Consider the following 14,889-nt stretch of genomic DNA (forward strand, 5'->3'; position numbering starts at 1 on the left):
GTGTCCTGCTGATGTACAGACTGAACTGAGCCAAATATGGTCATGACTTCAGGTGTATTTATGTTCCCACGAGGCCCTGCTCCTCTTCACAGTTTGTGTATCAGACTCTGAGTGAGACCTCAGCTGTGTCAGACTACAGTCTACAGACTACAGTCTACAGACTACAGTCTGAATGTACATGTCCTCCTGGGCAGTGTTAAGGTGAGGTAGATGACACTTTTTGTTTCCTTTTTGTTTCCCTTCATATTCCATCCTTCAATTAATAAGTTCGGTTGTTTTTCAAAAGTTTCAAAATGCAGGAATGTGAAAAAACAAACATAAATAAGACTCTTATTGCTTTGGTCCACAAACAATATAGAATCTCGTGACAGGCACTTTAGCACCACGTTAAAAAAACCAAATCAGTCCTCCCACCACATGGGGCGTCCTATCTTTCTACACAGAGCTCTCGTCAGGTCTGGGCAGAAGCTGAGTGTGTTTTCTCTTTTCTAAGATCCGGTTGAGCTCCTCTGAGAAGGAGTAACAGACAGGTGAGGAGGTCTCAGAGTCACTCTGTCTCAGCAGGACGTAGCTGTTCCCATTCATCCTCCTCAGGACGCTGGGCAGCGTAGCCGACAGTCCACTGGGGAAGTCGCAGTGTGAAGGCAGATGTTGTGGTGTAGGGGGGAGGGGAGGCGCGGGAGGAGGAGGCCCCGTGTTTAAAGAGGTGTGACCTCCGCCGGGTACAATCTGGAGGAGGCCTCCGTCGTGGACGTCACCGTTTTGCTGCTTGGAACCTCCATTACAAACGCCGTTTCCATTGTGGTGGTTGGAGATGGTCTTCAGCTCCATGTTGGAGGAGCTCCTGGCTGCTCTTCTGTTCTTGCTGTGCCTCCTGCTGCAGGGGTATGCCGCAGATGCTGCTCGTAAAGAGTACTTCCCTCTCTGACCCACACGGAGGCAGAAGCCCACGTAGACGAGGACAGTGGTGAGGACCACACACAGGCTGCCCAGGATGGTGATCAGGGACAGGTATATGGCCTCCATGTTTCTGGGGGAGAGCAGCTCCGAGCGTGGGAGCAGAGGAGCCACTGGTGGCGGCACAGGCCTCTCTGCAGACGTATGTTCAGTCGGAGCTGGCAGTGTGGGGACGAGGTCCTGAGGTTCTTCGTGAGGTTCAAGAGGTGGAAGTGGGGGCAGGTTTGGGTTGACAGTGACATTGTAGCTAAGTACGGGAACCTTGACGTTGTTCTCCACACCATGACAGGTGTACAACCCGCTCTGGTCCTGCTGCGCTTCGATGATCAACAGTCCATCTGTGCCGATTCGTAAACCTGAGTTCAGGTCGTAACCCTGCACCTCACTGCCGTCCAGAGTCCAGAGGGGAGTGGCCAGGTTGGAGCTGAGCTCACACTGTAGAAGCAGGTCATCACCCACACGCACGGAGCGGCTGCGCTGCATCACATCTGAAACAACAGAAAGATTACTGTGGGTTAGCAGCCTGGAACTCTCCCTTCTTTGACAGACACGAGTATAATAATAATAAGGTACAACATTACCAGTAAATGAAAAAACATCCTTGGGCATAAAACTCAACTCAAATGCCAAAACAAGATAAAAGTTAAACCTCCTGTATGTTTATATATGCAGCGAGTTCTGATAAAAGCAGCCAAAAATGGCAGGCAGGACAGTCAAGACAAAGAGGCTGTTTCTACAAAAACCAGACTATGTTGAAATTCAAACAGATTGAGGTCTGTCATTGGTGGATGCTCCTTTTATACCATGTCAACACCAAAAGTTGATACAGAATCATGTTTAACCAACAAGTTTGAATTATTCCAAATTATACCCAAATTGAAAAAACACGAGGGAAAAAGTTGTCACATTTTCTCAGACTAAACTGTGGGTGAACGTGATTTCAAACAGATTTCAGTGCAGAGATACTGAAAACGTGATTAAAGAAGGAATGAGAGGGTTTTGCCATCACTGTCAGAGTAATCAACGTTCAAAGAAGCAAGAAATTGTTTTGCAATCACTGTCATAATCAACGTTCAAAGAAGCAAGAAATTTAAAGATCCGCTCTCACAGCGCTCTCTGTGCATTTATTGACTGTGGTTTTTGTCAGGTGTTTATGTACCGTGTTGTACGTTCTCACAGCCCCTGCTGCCGAACTGAATGTCCTGGATTAATGTGGATCTGCAGAGAAAGAGAAAACAGTCAATGTGTGACATCCCTGCTGCTCTAGTCTGATCCATATCTCCATTTTTTTAAACTACTACACAGCTCTGTACTGACTCAGCATTGCTCTCCAGGTTAATGAGTGTCCTTTAAGTACACAGCTACACGCACTGTTATCACTTTGGCCGATATTTCTGCCAGCGCAGCGAGGTCGTTACACAACACTTCTAGGAGCTGACGCTGTGACAGGACACCGTGATACCTGAGGTTACCCAAACCAAACACACACTAAAGGGCACCAGCAGCACCTACATCACCTGATCTGACTCCAATACACACACACACACACACACCTGTCAGATTGGGTCATTATGTCCACGCACTGGGCGCCATTCCAAGCGCAGTGAGGATCCCTGGCAAAGACACAGTCGTAGCAGAAAGTGTATCTCTGGCAGTCGGAGAGTGACAGCTGCAGCACGCCTGACGGGGAGCCCACGTACACACTCATCTGAAGACACAGAGGAGGAGGATTTAATTTGAAGATACCGAGATTTGTCCGGAAACATTTGTGCCATTTGGCCCTAACGGTCACATGTGAAGGCTGAACAAACTACCTGTTGGGCAGAAATCAGAAGATTGTTCACAGGCTGTGGTTCCTCAAAGAGTTGAAGCTCTTGGATGAGGTGCAGTTGACCGTCGATTTCAACTGCCTTGTGTAGCCATCCTTCATCTGAGCCACACAGGCAGGGATTAACGTGGAGAAAATACCCTTTAATCTGACAAATGTATTCATACTCATGTAATATTAATATTCAAATAATGGAAATGAGAGAAAACTATTAGTAAATGTCTTGCATCAAATCTGCTGCATGGTTGAGTGAGTGTATGGTGATCAGTTCTTATTCATGAAGACTACCATAGATTATATATAAGAAACAGATGTAGAGACATCTGAGGCCATCAGTGGAGCACAGACAGTCTATTCTTTCGTTTTCTTTCGACTTAAGTCGTTTAAGTTAACAGATCTGCTGTGGATCACAGAACAAGTCATCTTAACAGATCTGTGGTGGATCACAGAACGATCATCTTCAACCGTAGAGTCACGGGTTTGTCAAGTGTAAATCTCTTGTGCTCACCTGTGCCCATGTACAGCACAGTGTACGTTTGTCCATCTAAGCTCTGGACCATGTGCACGGCCAACTGTGTGTAGTGTGTGGTCCTCCTAAACAGCAGGGGGCGTCTGTCTGCAGGCTGAATCTTCTGCGACATCAGTGGGTGCCTTCTCAGGAAGTCCAGCATGTCGTCAGGCAGCGAGGTGGAGTCATTGATGCCCCGCGCCCTCAGAGCCTGGGTTATACACTGTACAACAACAACAAAGGTGGTTCTCGATCTTTGCTTCTGCTTCTTTACATTAAAACAACCTAGGATCATTTCTACAAAGTAGCTTATCAATTCTGGTTGAGCCACCAGCGTTACCGTTCCAGGTCTGGGGTCCGGGATCTTTCCCATGTACTCCTTCCAGTTTGAGCCCGAGTCCTGGTTCTCCATGTAGGGTCCTTGGAAGGCCTCTTGCACTTCAGTCAGAGAGAACCGACACACAGCAGACGCCTTCACGTTTTTCCTAAAAGCATCACACGCACGCACACACACGCACGCACACAGTGAGAAAGACCAGGACACATTCTCCCCACAGCAACATCAGTAAACGCAGTGTTTCCATAGAGACGGGAGTAGAACTACAGTAGCATCACCTAACTGAGATGTTTAAAAGAAACAAATAGGAGGAACAAACAGAGTGGAGGGAGAGAGAGGGAAGTCGTACGTGTCTGAGATTCCTGCGATGGAGACGAAGACTACAAATAGTTCTTCCAGGGAAGACGTAGGTTCTTAGTCAGCACAAGAGTTTTAAAAAAACACATTTGAAAAAAAAAAAAAAAAAAAGAAAAGAAATGTTATCACAGTTCTCCGCGGCTGCAGTGATGTATTTTTTTGTGTCTCATCTTCAGGTCCAGGTGCTGACAGAAGTGTCTGCTCACTGCACCAGGAGAAGGACTGCAGCTGGAACTATTGTTTAAAACTATTTACATTAACTCTGTACAAGGCGTATATGTGGAGACCAACTCCCTGTTGCCATAGTAACCACAGATCAAACAAGACGGAAGAACAACATTGGCATTTTAAAATTAAATCTGTTTTTGGGTCTGCTGCAGATCCTTTTTAATCCTTCCCTTATTTTCCCACAGTTTGAATAAATAAAACGAACTTCTTTGCACTTTGTCTCCCCTCCCTAACTCTCACGTATTGATTGCCCTCTTTTCATCTTCGACTCCTAACGGCACCTTCACCAGAACAGAATTTCAAGACAACACAGAAATTCGCATCTCACCACTCCAGGCCGAAGATGCCGTAGAAGAGTGTGTCCTGTGGCGTTTGTCCTGGCACGACGAACACACTGCGTAACATGTTGAAGTGGAAGTCGTACTCGGACAGAGAACACATCAGTCTGGCCTTCAGGAAGGACGTCCAGCGCTTCTGGAGAGTTAAGCGGCCTCCGCGGTCGCCCTGAGGGGATACAGTTTCAAAATGGATGAGGGACTTAAAGGAGTCATAAATACTGTACATGGTGTCGTTCACACCAGGGGGATTAAAAGCTTGTAAAGAGCCTAAATACAGCAAAACAACAACACAGTGATACAGTACCAGTCACTAAGTGTTTGAATAAGACACAAATTGCAAAATTGTCCAAGCAGATTATTGTAATTGTAGCGAGATGAGAGATGACATCACCATCACACTCAGTGGTCAGACTGTAGCAACAGTGAACGTCTGTGATGTTGATACACCTTCAGGCTGGATGTCCATCAAATGCAGTGATGTGGTGATGATACACTATAGAAATTTCACTATAGACCTCATTCTCTACTGAACAAAATTACCAAGTCATTTTTCATTAACAAATATTATAAACAGATGGAAAATGAACCTCCTTCTCTTTTCCAGATTTATGTAAAGGTCCAATGGATGTGACATATTAGTTTCTGGCTTTTAACTAACTTTTTTTTTCTGAGGAATACTGTGAGCACCCGGAGATTTTTAGTTTTTTTTAAGTGAATAATTTATTTGTGATTTATTGTCCTAACATGTTTATCTTCTAATCCTAGGAGGACTGCTGCATTTGCATTAATAGAAGTTGATACTACGAAATGATTTGTTGTTTTAAACTGGATTTGAGAATACTTATTAAAAGTCGTACTTGGTAGAATAATTTCCATAATAACCAAATCATTAACATAATAATAGTAATCACATTATATCGTAACGTAGAGAGAGGTGTCACCTCTAAACAAAGTACTTCCTGTCTTCTCCACTGCTTCACAGCAGTGACGCAGCTCTGTAGAGTTCTGTGTGTGACCTATGATCTGTCCCAGAAAGTTTTACAGCAATCACTGTAGGTTAACACACTGACAAATCACATACACGTTACTCAAAAAAAAAAGTGACGGATGAACAATGCTGTTTTCTTGAAGCTATTCAACCAGTGGCAAATTGAAAACTTGCTGATGCAAGTGATTTCGAGTGAGACAAAAAAAAACAAAAAAACTCCAACCAAACTTCCAGCGAGAGAAGTGAGACTGTGTCACTTTTAGATGCCACGGGGGGGAAATGACAAGATTATTACGCTGTACAGTCGGTTCCCTCTGTTCTCCTGAGCAACAAAGAATGTAAATCATTCAAATATTAGCCAACAGGGAGGCACAGATGCTAAACAGTCAGCCTTTCCCCTGCAGTCACACCAGCCCTCTGGCTCTGAGGCACAAAGACTCTGCAACCCATTCATCATCCGCACTGTTCTCCTGAGGCCTTGTTACAAATGTATTCTCCGTGAAGCCTCTCATCTGTTACTGCGCACTCTCCTCTCATCAACCGCCGCATCACTTATCACAGCTCCGCTCTCGGATGCGAAATATGTTCCTGCATCTCCTTGAAATGTACCCTCACCTTACAAACCCGAGCCACCCGCGCCACCCTGCTGGAGCTGTAGGCTGTTGTCTGCTCCTGGCTGCGCTCAGTGAAGAAGAAGTAGATTTTATCATCGTCTCCAGTGCTGCTGCTCAAACTCTCCCTCACGAGTGCAGAGCCGACAAAGTCTGCCTCTGTGTTGGACAGAAAAAGGACTTAGTTCAGGGATGTCGAATAATGAAGAATTTTTTAAAAATTGAATTAATCACAACGTAGCTATAGATGAATCATTTTTAATCATGTTTTTTTTTCCATGGCACATTGAACCCAATTTGCTACAGAACACCAGCATGTGATTGTTTCACTGGGCAGTGACAACAGAGCTGATTTTATTACCACCAAACTGATCCAAGGTCTTAAATTAAAAATTCATCATGCAACATCAGGAACGCCGTGTCGTGGCAACAGGCTCGAGAAAACCCCCCCCCAAAAAAAACAGTTTGAAGGTCTCTAGTTTGCACTGCCTCATAGCTGAACTTTACTGAACACTGAATTAAATCTTTCAGGCTAAAATATTCATAGCATGTTCAGGACTCTGGAGCTGAAAGTTCTTTTTTGTTACTTCGGACAGTAGTAAAAAAGCTGAATACCATGGAAGCTGAACTCTCTGTTTTTACTACAGACTGCTATAAGTCTCTCTCACCGTTGAGCCAGCGTGTGGGGGCGTCCTCTGTCCTCAGGGTGGGAGGTGGAGAGTTACGGCGAATATCTGGAAAACTTCTGAATTCATACTGGGAGGCTGAATACATCTGCTGGTCTGAAGTTTAAGGGTGTTAATTCACTCCCTCTGCCAAACTCAGGAATTAACTGTCAACTACTGAATGGCTTACCTATGATGAGGGCGGTGTAGCCTGTCGTCGGGCCATATGGACATTTGTCTTTGCCCTCCTCAGGCTGAGCAGAAATGACAAACTTCTGCTCATCCTGAAACATCAAGTGGCAACAGGTGAGACAGTTTGAGATAGTAATTAAATATGACTGATTAATTTATCAGCAGCAGATGGACTGTCAGCTGCTGCGCATGAACATACTATGTAAGCACAGAGCGGCCTGAAGGCGTGAGTGCCGCACGTGTAGAGATGAGTGGAGTTGAACCTCTGGAGGAAACGGATGTGATTGAAACACTCGGTCTGGAAGAGTAGGTAAAATAAACCAACAAAACAAAGGTTGCAGTGAGTAGAGAGTGATGTGAATATTAAAATATATCATACACAAAACATAAATAAAGGACAGACAAACGACAGTGAATTCCTACCTCATTGTCTTTTCCCTTCAGCAGACACTGCTGCTTCTGGTCAGAGGAAACCTCCCAGTTAATCTACAACACACCATGGTACACACAGGAGACACATATATTATATATATAAACATTTATAAATATATATTATATATAAACATATATAAATATATGTACAGTACATATTCACATCCCAACTTTCTGCAAAACTTAGTCCATGAAGCAGCTGAGAGTAAACAGCAAATGTGTGACTTAATGTCAAACTAACACACTGCAAACGTTCGTAAAGAAATACTAATTGTATTTGAATCCTGTTATACAGAAAAAAAAACAATGAATAGGCCAGATCTCTTATTTTAAACACAGCGTTCATTAAATTATTTCTGTTTTTCTGTAGCTAAATTAGAATGAAATCTGAAGACACATTATTCCAATCATTTCTTTGTTCATTTTCATGAATATGAATGTTTATGCAGCAAAATGTCCCTGTGGTTTCACTGAGAGCTATTGTGTTTATCTTTAAAAAAAGAAGAAGAAAATTTAGAATGTGTACACACACAATACACAGGAGGTGGAGGGAATATGAACACTCCTGCCTGAAAATGTTGTTATATGCAAATCAAGCTGTGGCAGAGCTGAAGACACGGTGGCCGAGGTACAGAACATACAGCCACATGGAAACAAAACAAACTCACAGTGAGGGCAGAAGTGGCTGAAATGTCAGAGGCATTGAGACGGTAAACAACGCCCCGGGCTCCGACGTAGAGATGCTCGCTGTCAGCCTCCAGCAGCATGGTGCTGTAGTTGACGGTGGAAGACTGGAAACGCCTGCAGCCCCGGAGGCCTGAGGAGGAGAGGAGAGGAGAGGAGAGGAAAGGAGAGGAGAGGAGAGGAAAGGAGAGGAGAGGAGAGGAGAGGAAAGGAGAGGAGAGGAGAGTTAAAAATACAGCAACGATGACTTAAATTTGCCCAAAAAGGGCAGAAACAGCAGGACAAAATATTCAAAAATTGTTACTTACAATGTAAGCTATAAATAAGTCACGGGGACAAAATATTCAAAAAAAATATTCAAAAAAAATATTCAAAAATTGTTACAACTTACAATGTAAGCTATAAATAAGTCACTCACTTCAACAAATTAGTTTTGAACATCATATAGTTTCATGGAAAAATAACCCTCGGAATTTTCCAAATCAAGAGTTAATGATAAAAATTCATAATTCAATAATATTTATTTAATTGCTAACTTGGAATTACATTGCACAAACACTGCTCTGCTGCTATTATATATTTTCTGCTGATAAAAAAAAAAACCCTCCACTTTCTAAACCCCTCTGCCTGTTTGAGACTTTCACTCCATATTTGTGCTGATGAACAAAGTCACGCTCACTGAGACTGTGGGGCCCAAAAGATTAAAGATTAAAAAAAACAAAACAAGAAAACATCTAAATCTATTCAGTTAAACGATGGAGTTCTCTGCAGCCTAGTTCCTTGATTCTGGCTTTAAAAGATGAACGTCTTTTTTTAGACTGCTGGGAAAAATGCCTTCTTTTGTAGCAAAGCTGCACAGAAACACTCTTTATGTAACTTCACAGTTCTGTGCTTTGAGACAAAAATGACAAAAGAAAAACCCAACACAATAAATTAACAGAACTGTTCAAATGAATAAAATCAATCATCAAACTAATTAAGAGCAGCTTGTGACAACTGTGGTGCTGTGGTACTCATTCATCAAACTATAATACAATAAGTGCTGATTGGATGCTTGAAAACATGTGACAACAGTTTGTCTAACTGGAACTGGCTCTCGCTGTTACTTAGTTTTTTCTCTCCATTAAGACAACAGAGGTTTCTAAACTATCCTCAGATATGAATGAAATAATCAGTTGAAATAAATAGTTGTTGGTCTTTGATAAATTCTCGCACATATAGAATCACCCACTGACTGCTGGGAGTGGCTTTAGTCCCACACAACCCTAAGAAAATAGCGTTAAATATGTTTTATACCATTTTAATCATCCTGTTAATCTATCCTCGCCTCTTTTGCTAATGTTTGTCCCATTTTCACGTCACCCACGTGAAAAATAAGCACAGTCTGACTGAAACCAATTCTAATGAGGTCATTATTCAGGATTAATGAATGGTCATTTTTAATACTAATGCTGAGTCAAATTTCACATTCATCTGCCCTTATGTTCACAGTTTTATTCAAATGTGAACAATAAAATCAGTGATTTCTGCGCAGTATATTAGTTTAATAAAAAAAAAATTTGAATAACACAAATTTAAAATGCAAAAATGTTTCATAAAAAAACCAAAAACAATCAGCAACACATTCCGTTTTTCTCTGCCCCATTCTGTGCACATGACTGGTGTAGATAGATACCATTGTCAATGAAATCTATTTTTCAATGACATGACATGTGTTGTGCACATTTTTCCCCACAATCTTGAATGGACCTTCATCTGCACTCAGGACAAACTCCACTGATTTCACCAGACAGAGTCAGAATTCCAAAACCCTCCATCGTCCCCATCTCTCCCCGCTCAGATCACTACAAGATTATCAAGTGAGCTGCTGTTAAGATTCCCATCAGCTGCTGCTGCTGCTGCTGCTGAAACACAACCTACTCTGCTCTCTCCAGCTCCAGCCGTGCTGCTGGTGGCAGTGGAATCTCATCACAGTCGGCACCTGGTTGATCAGGAGTCTCCGTCTGCTCCTCAGCAGGTGACACGCTTATGACTTCCAGAAACGCTCGCTTCCCATTCTTACGTGATAAGTATGTATTATTGTGAGAAGTGTAACGGAGATAATACCCATGTTTCCCCTGTGTGTAATCCGAGTATCACGATGCACAATACCTATTGTGTATGTGAGGGGCCAGACGGCAGGAGCAGGGTAACACAAAACATCCGCACTGAGGGAGTTGGACCTCGGAGGGAGATTTGTTTGCAATAAATGGAGACATTTTGGCCTCAGTTTTCCAGACTGTGCGTCAAAGGGAACTTTGTTTTGTTCTTTAGGGACAGAACAAGAAAGAGAGGCGTAAGAGGGACATCGGCTCATCATCACAGAACACAGTGTTCAGGTGTAATCACACACACGTGCAGACACACACAAACACACACACTGTGTGAACCCAAAGGCGTTGGACTGTGATGTGACAGTCTTACATAAAAGTTTACCCTGCAGCGCCGGGGCCTGTGTACAGTTCAAATGTTCTGACAGGAACCGACAGACTGGACAAACAAACTCAGGTCAGCTGACTCTGAGCTGCCGGTGCTGCAGGTTACAAAGTTCTTCACTCAGCTGACTCTGAGCGGCCGGTGCTGCAGGTTACAAAGTTCTTCACAAGTGAATAAAATCCGTACAGTGCTAACAATATTTGTAATCATTCCAAACTGAGTACTGAAAAACACAGACTCCAGCCTTTTTCAAATAACATTTTCAAACCAGCAGTGATGTTTGACTCCTGGAGGACGACCTCATCTCCAGGTAAAGTTTAACATTTAAGAGGTTCATGAGAAAACGCACCAGGATAAAACTCCACGGCATTAATCTGAAAAAAAAAAAGGCCACAGCATTTCTTTAATTCCCCCAAGTTTCCTCTGCTCTTGTGAATTTGTCCCATCAAAACAAAGTCCTGCTGCACTTGTTATACAGACATGGAGAAAAATCTAGAAAGTCTGGACCCATTATACAGATCTCACTCTGACCTTATCTCTGAGCACGACTTAGTTTGAGCGTCTCGTAGCCATAAATAGATCAAATCAATAACAAGTACTTTACTACTAAAAGGTGAATTACTGCCAGGACACAGGGACTGGAGGTATGATGAATTAAATAGAAAGATATGTGAAAAAGTAAGAATTGTGCACGAGACAATTTTAGATGGGAGACGAGGTTAGAGAGAGAGTGATGGGGGGCAGAGTGGAGGAGGACCTGGTTGCTTCAGACAAACTGATGATGTATAGAAACTGCACAAGATAAAGGTATTAAGAAACACACCGAGCAAGTGAGAGAGTATTGTGAAAGGAGAGATGACTAATAAGTAAGAGAAGAAGGAGGATATTGTTCCACACGGTAGATTGCATAAGCAGATTTGGCTGCAGGTCAAACCTGAAATGATGAGCCTCAGTTTTACAGCTCTGTTCGTCTGCACACACACCAAAAGGTCCTGGAGCGAGAAAAAATGGGACCAGTAAAGAAGACAAATATACTCACTTGCCTATACATCTGCAGCAAAAAGAAAAAAAAAAAAAAAAAAACAACACCGCGAATGACCATCTTGTGCCATACAATGACAGTTGTCATGGTTACAATGCTCCTCAACTCCTTAACAGTGTCAGTCTCCCTGGATACTCTACAGAGATTCAAAAGTAACCACATTTTTCCTGTCTCCCTCTCTGTGACCTCAGGTGCGTGCCATCAGTCAAACGCAGTTTTTTATTTATTTTTCAGATCCTTGTACATCTTTGTACAGGAATCCAACAGCTTTCAATTGTTGGATTTTTCCTGTATTTTATGTTTTAAGACAATAGTTTATACAAGGTTAAGGTTGAACTTCACTGATCCTGCACTGGTGAAATTATTGACCACAATAACAGTTACGTACATTTCTAAGACAAATTTCAAATGAACTGACCACAATAACAGTTACATTTCTAAGACAAATTTCAAATGAAGCCTAAAAAAAGCGTAAAAAAAGAATTTTAGCCAAGGTTCATTAATTACAGGCAGCCAATAGTTGAAAAAGTTAATGGTTTATTTTTTATCATAATAAAAGTTGATAAATTGACTGCAGCAAAGATAAACCGACAGCGTTCAGTCTCCTCACAGCCTTGACTCCTTCCCTTCCCGCCCTCACATTACAGCCACTACCGAACTGCAGTTAGCGCAACACGTCTTTTCTGATTGGATGTTTTTTCAGCGTCAGCGAATGACAACACAGCTGCCATTTGAAAAGCGTACCAAGACAAACTCTCGAGAACATTATCTCCTGTTTCTGGACAGATTTCTTCAAATTTTATGAGCTTTTAAAATTGGAAATTTTCGACATGAAACTATACCAGATGTCTAGATGTAGTTTTAATGTCCAAACCACAGGTACTGAAAAGCTTCAGCACATCAGTGTAGAAAGAAGCCAGGAGGAAGACGAGAAAAGAACTGACCGGTAGAAAACGGAGAGATCAAATTAAAGGTGTTGTAAACAAGTAGAAAAACAGCAGCTGCAACAATAAAGAGAAGGGAAAAGAGAAAAGTTCTGCAGCAGATAAAAAACGAAGCACTGCATAAACATTTGATTTTCATTTCATCCTCAAGCACTTGCCTATTACACAGTTCAATGTCCTGGAGTGGATCATAAAGATAGTTTGCATATTTGACAATGTATGAATATACAGGACCAGAAACTGTCGCCTCATGATGAGCTGCGGAACCGGAAGATTGGGGACGAATCCCTGAGTTTTTTCTACTGCCACTACCGACGTGCCTCTTGGGAAGATACTTCAACCGAGCATCTGTGCTGTGGTGAATGGGTCCAATAGATGTGAAAGCACAAAAACCCTGAACAGTCATTAGAGGAAATGAACCTGGGATTATTCCAGACTACTGTGAATCTGGAAGAAAAAAAAAGGAAGCCATTGTCTCCATTCTTTCTGCCAGTGTTTATGCCGTGCTGTTAGTATTCGTGTTCCCATCTGGAGGACATCACAAGTACAACAGATGAAAAAAAAAACTTTGTTGATATCCCTTTTTCAGCCTTTTCTTAAATGAAAATATAATTTAATTATTAAAATAAACATTAGCAGAGGTTTCTACCAATGTAGACAACCTTAATTTATTCATCTTTACAGAGTAAAAGAATCAGACTGGGTCTGAGATTGACCTCACAACCTTCAGTTGTTCAGTTTCAGCTCTACGTCGCAGATAATTACTTCCTAATGAGCCCTTTATTTATATTATATGAAGGAATATCACTCTGCACCAGAGGACCTTCATTCAGGTTTGCAGCCTCGACCTCATCTTTGTGCCAATTAAAACTTGCTAGAACTGACAGGGGATGAAAAACGCATCACATTATTGCATTGCAAAGTAGAAATGAATGCGTTTCTGTTGACCGAAGTGAAAGATTAAAGAAACCTCCACTCCCTGGTCTTAAAGAGACTCTTTCTCTGAGATTAGAGAATCATGTGTATCCCGTGCAGTTACCTCGGTTGAACACTGTGATTCGTGGAGTCACGTCCAGGTCCAGGGGCGTTTTGAACGGGTAACCCGCTGCCACAAACACACAGTAGGTCAACAGCAGGACCTGCATCACTGCCGCACACCCCATGGTGGTCAACCCTCTTGGACCACTTCGACTGAGGCACTCAGGCAAACATGTTCCCTCGGACAGGATGGACTGAAGAAACCTGAAAGATGAAAATAAAAAGTGTAAGAAAACGAATTAAAACATATGAAATAAATCAATCAGTAAAGACCATGTGATGTTACTGAGGAGGCCACAAAAAAATTCCACAAAGTAGATGTTGACCACAGAGGTCTGACCCAGTAAACAGGTTGATCTGCAGGATTTCACATGGATTACGACACAGACACGAAAGAGATGCGAGAGTGCATCTCACTCAATAAAATATTAGGCGCAATTCTTTCAGAAGATCAATGGAACGGTGGAAGTGCTGTGTGAATATGTGTGTGTGTGTGTGTGTGTGTAGCAGCAGCAGCAGCCAGTCCAAACAGATGACTGGGATATCGCTAACCAAACAACGTCTGTCAAACAGAGTTACGTGCTAACGGCACACGCAAACACTTGAGGATTAAACGGCCATGTGGAGAGAATCCCGATCGATGAGAGTGTGAGGCCACTTAAAGCATCAGCAGCAGCAGCACACACACACCTGAGACACACACACACACACACAAAACCCAAAGCTGTTTGATATGATCATATCAGAGATGTGTGTGTGTGTGTGTGTGTTTGTGTGTAATGTGAATGCCAATGTTGTTACCACAGAAGAATGAACTCATCGCCAAAAGTGAAGGGAGGGATAATGTGTTTGTGTCCAATTTTGGTGACGGCTCTCTCGTCTCTTTTTGTTTCACACATTTACACTTACACACAATGGCACACAAACACACACTCGCTCTCTGGGTAAACAGTCACACTCTTTAATGCCTTTCATTAAAACAAACCCAGCCTTTCAAGCCCCAGAGAGCTGAAGGTCCAGGCGTTCCCATCTATAATGACCACACACACATGCACAGACACACGACACAAATCTATTAACACAGAGTTGGGGATGGAACAGAGAGGAGCAGGGGAGCACGGGCGTTAGCACTGCAGTGGAACAGAAAGTCCCTGCAGTGGCTGAGGGCTGACACTGACGGTGGTTGGCTGGAGAGCTGCTGCTGCTGCTGCTGCTGCCGCTGCTGCTGCTGCGGCTGGTGCTGCTGTCTTGGTGCACATGCGGCA

The 14,889-nt window shown here is 42.8% G+C and overlaps 2 protein-coding genes across 2 annotated transcripts in view; both read right to left on the reverse strand.

Annotated features, from left to right (window-relative positions):
- Positions 1–240: 240 nt before the first annotated feature.
- Positions 241–14,889, reverse strand: part of LOC103387203 (semaphorin-4G-like) — a 19,133-nt gene continuing 4,484 nt past the window's right edge. The window contains exons 2-15 of the mRNA XM_008321735.3: positions 13,626–13,828; positions 8,110–8,258; positions 7,433–7,495; positions 7,209–7,307; positions 7,008–7,101; positions 6,821–6,934; positions 6,157–6,311; positions 4,544–4,719; positions 3,634–3,778; positions 3,294–3,516; positions 2,772–2,887; positions 2,511–2,665; positions 2,117–2,175; positions 241–1,445 (exon numbers count right to left, since the gene is read on the reverse strand). Of these exons, the coding sequence (XP_008319957.1) occupies positions 436–1,445; positions 2,117–2,175; positions 2,511–2,665; positions 2,772–2,887; positions 3,294–3,516; positions 3,634–3,778; positions 4,544–4,719; positions 6,157–6,311; positions 6,821–6,934; positions 7,008–7,101; positions 7,209–7,307; positions 7,433–7,495; positions 8,110–8,258; positions 13,626–13,749 (2,682 nt within the window). The 5' untranslated portion in view covers positions 13,750–13,828 and the 3' untranslated portion in view covers positions 241–435. The remainder of the gene's footprint in view (positions 1,446–2,116; positions 2,176–2,510; positions 2,666–2,771; positions 2,888–3,293; positions 3,517–3,633; positions 3,779–4,543; positions 4,720–6,156; positions 6,312–6,820; positions 6,935–7,007; positions 7,102–7,208; positions 7,308–7,432; positions 7,496–8,109; positions 8,259–13,625; positions 13,829–14,889) is intronic.
- Positions 13,865–14,889, reverse strand: part of LOC103387204 (apoptosis-stimulating of p53 protein 2) — a 31,305-nt gene continuing 30,280 nt past the window's right edge. Inside the window, exon 22 of the transcript XR_003051393.1 lies at positions 13,865–14,127. The gene's annotated coding sequence lies outside the window, so the exon portion shown is untranslated. The remainder of the gene's footprint in view (positions 14,128–14,889) is intronic.

This window comes from Cynoglossus semilaevis, chromosome 12 (assembly GCF_000523025.1).
Source record: "Cynoglossus semilaevis isolate Cse_v1.0 chromosome 12, Cse_v1.0, whole genome shotgun sequence".
Lineage (NCBI taxonomy): Eukaryota > Metazoa > Chordata > Actinopteri > Pleuronectiformes > Cynoglossidae > Cynoglossus > Cynoglossus semilaevis.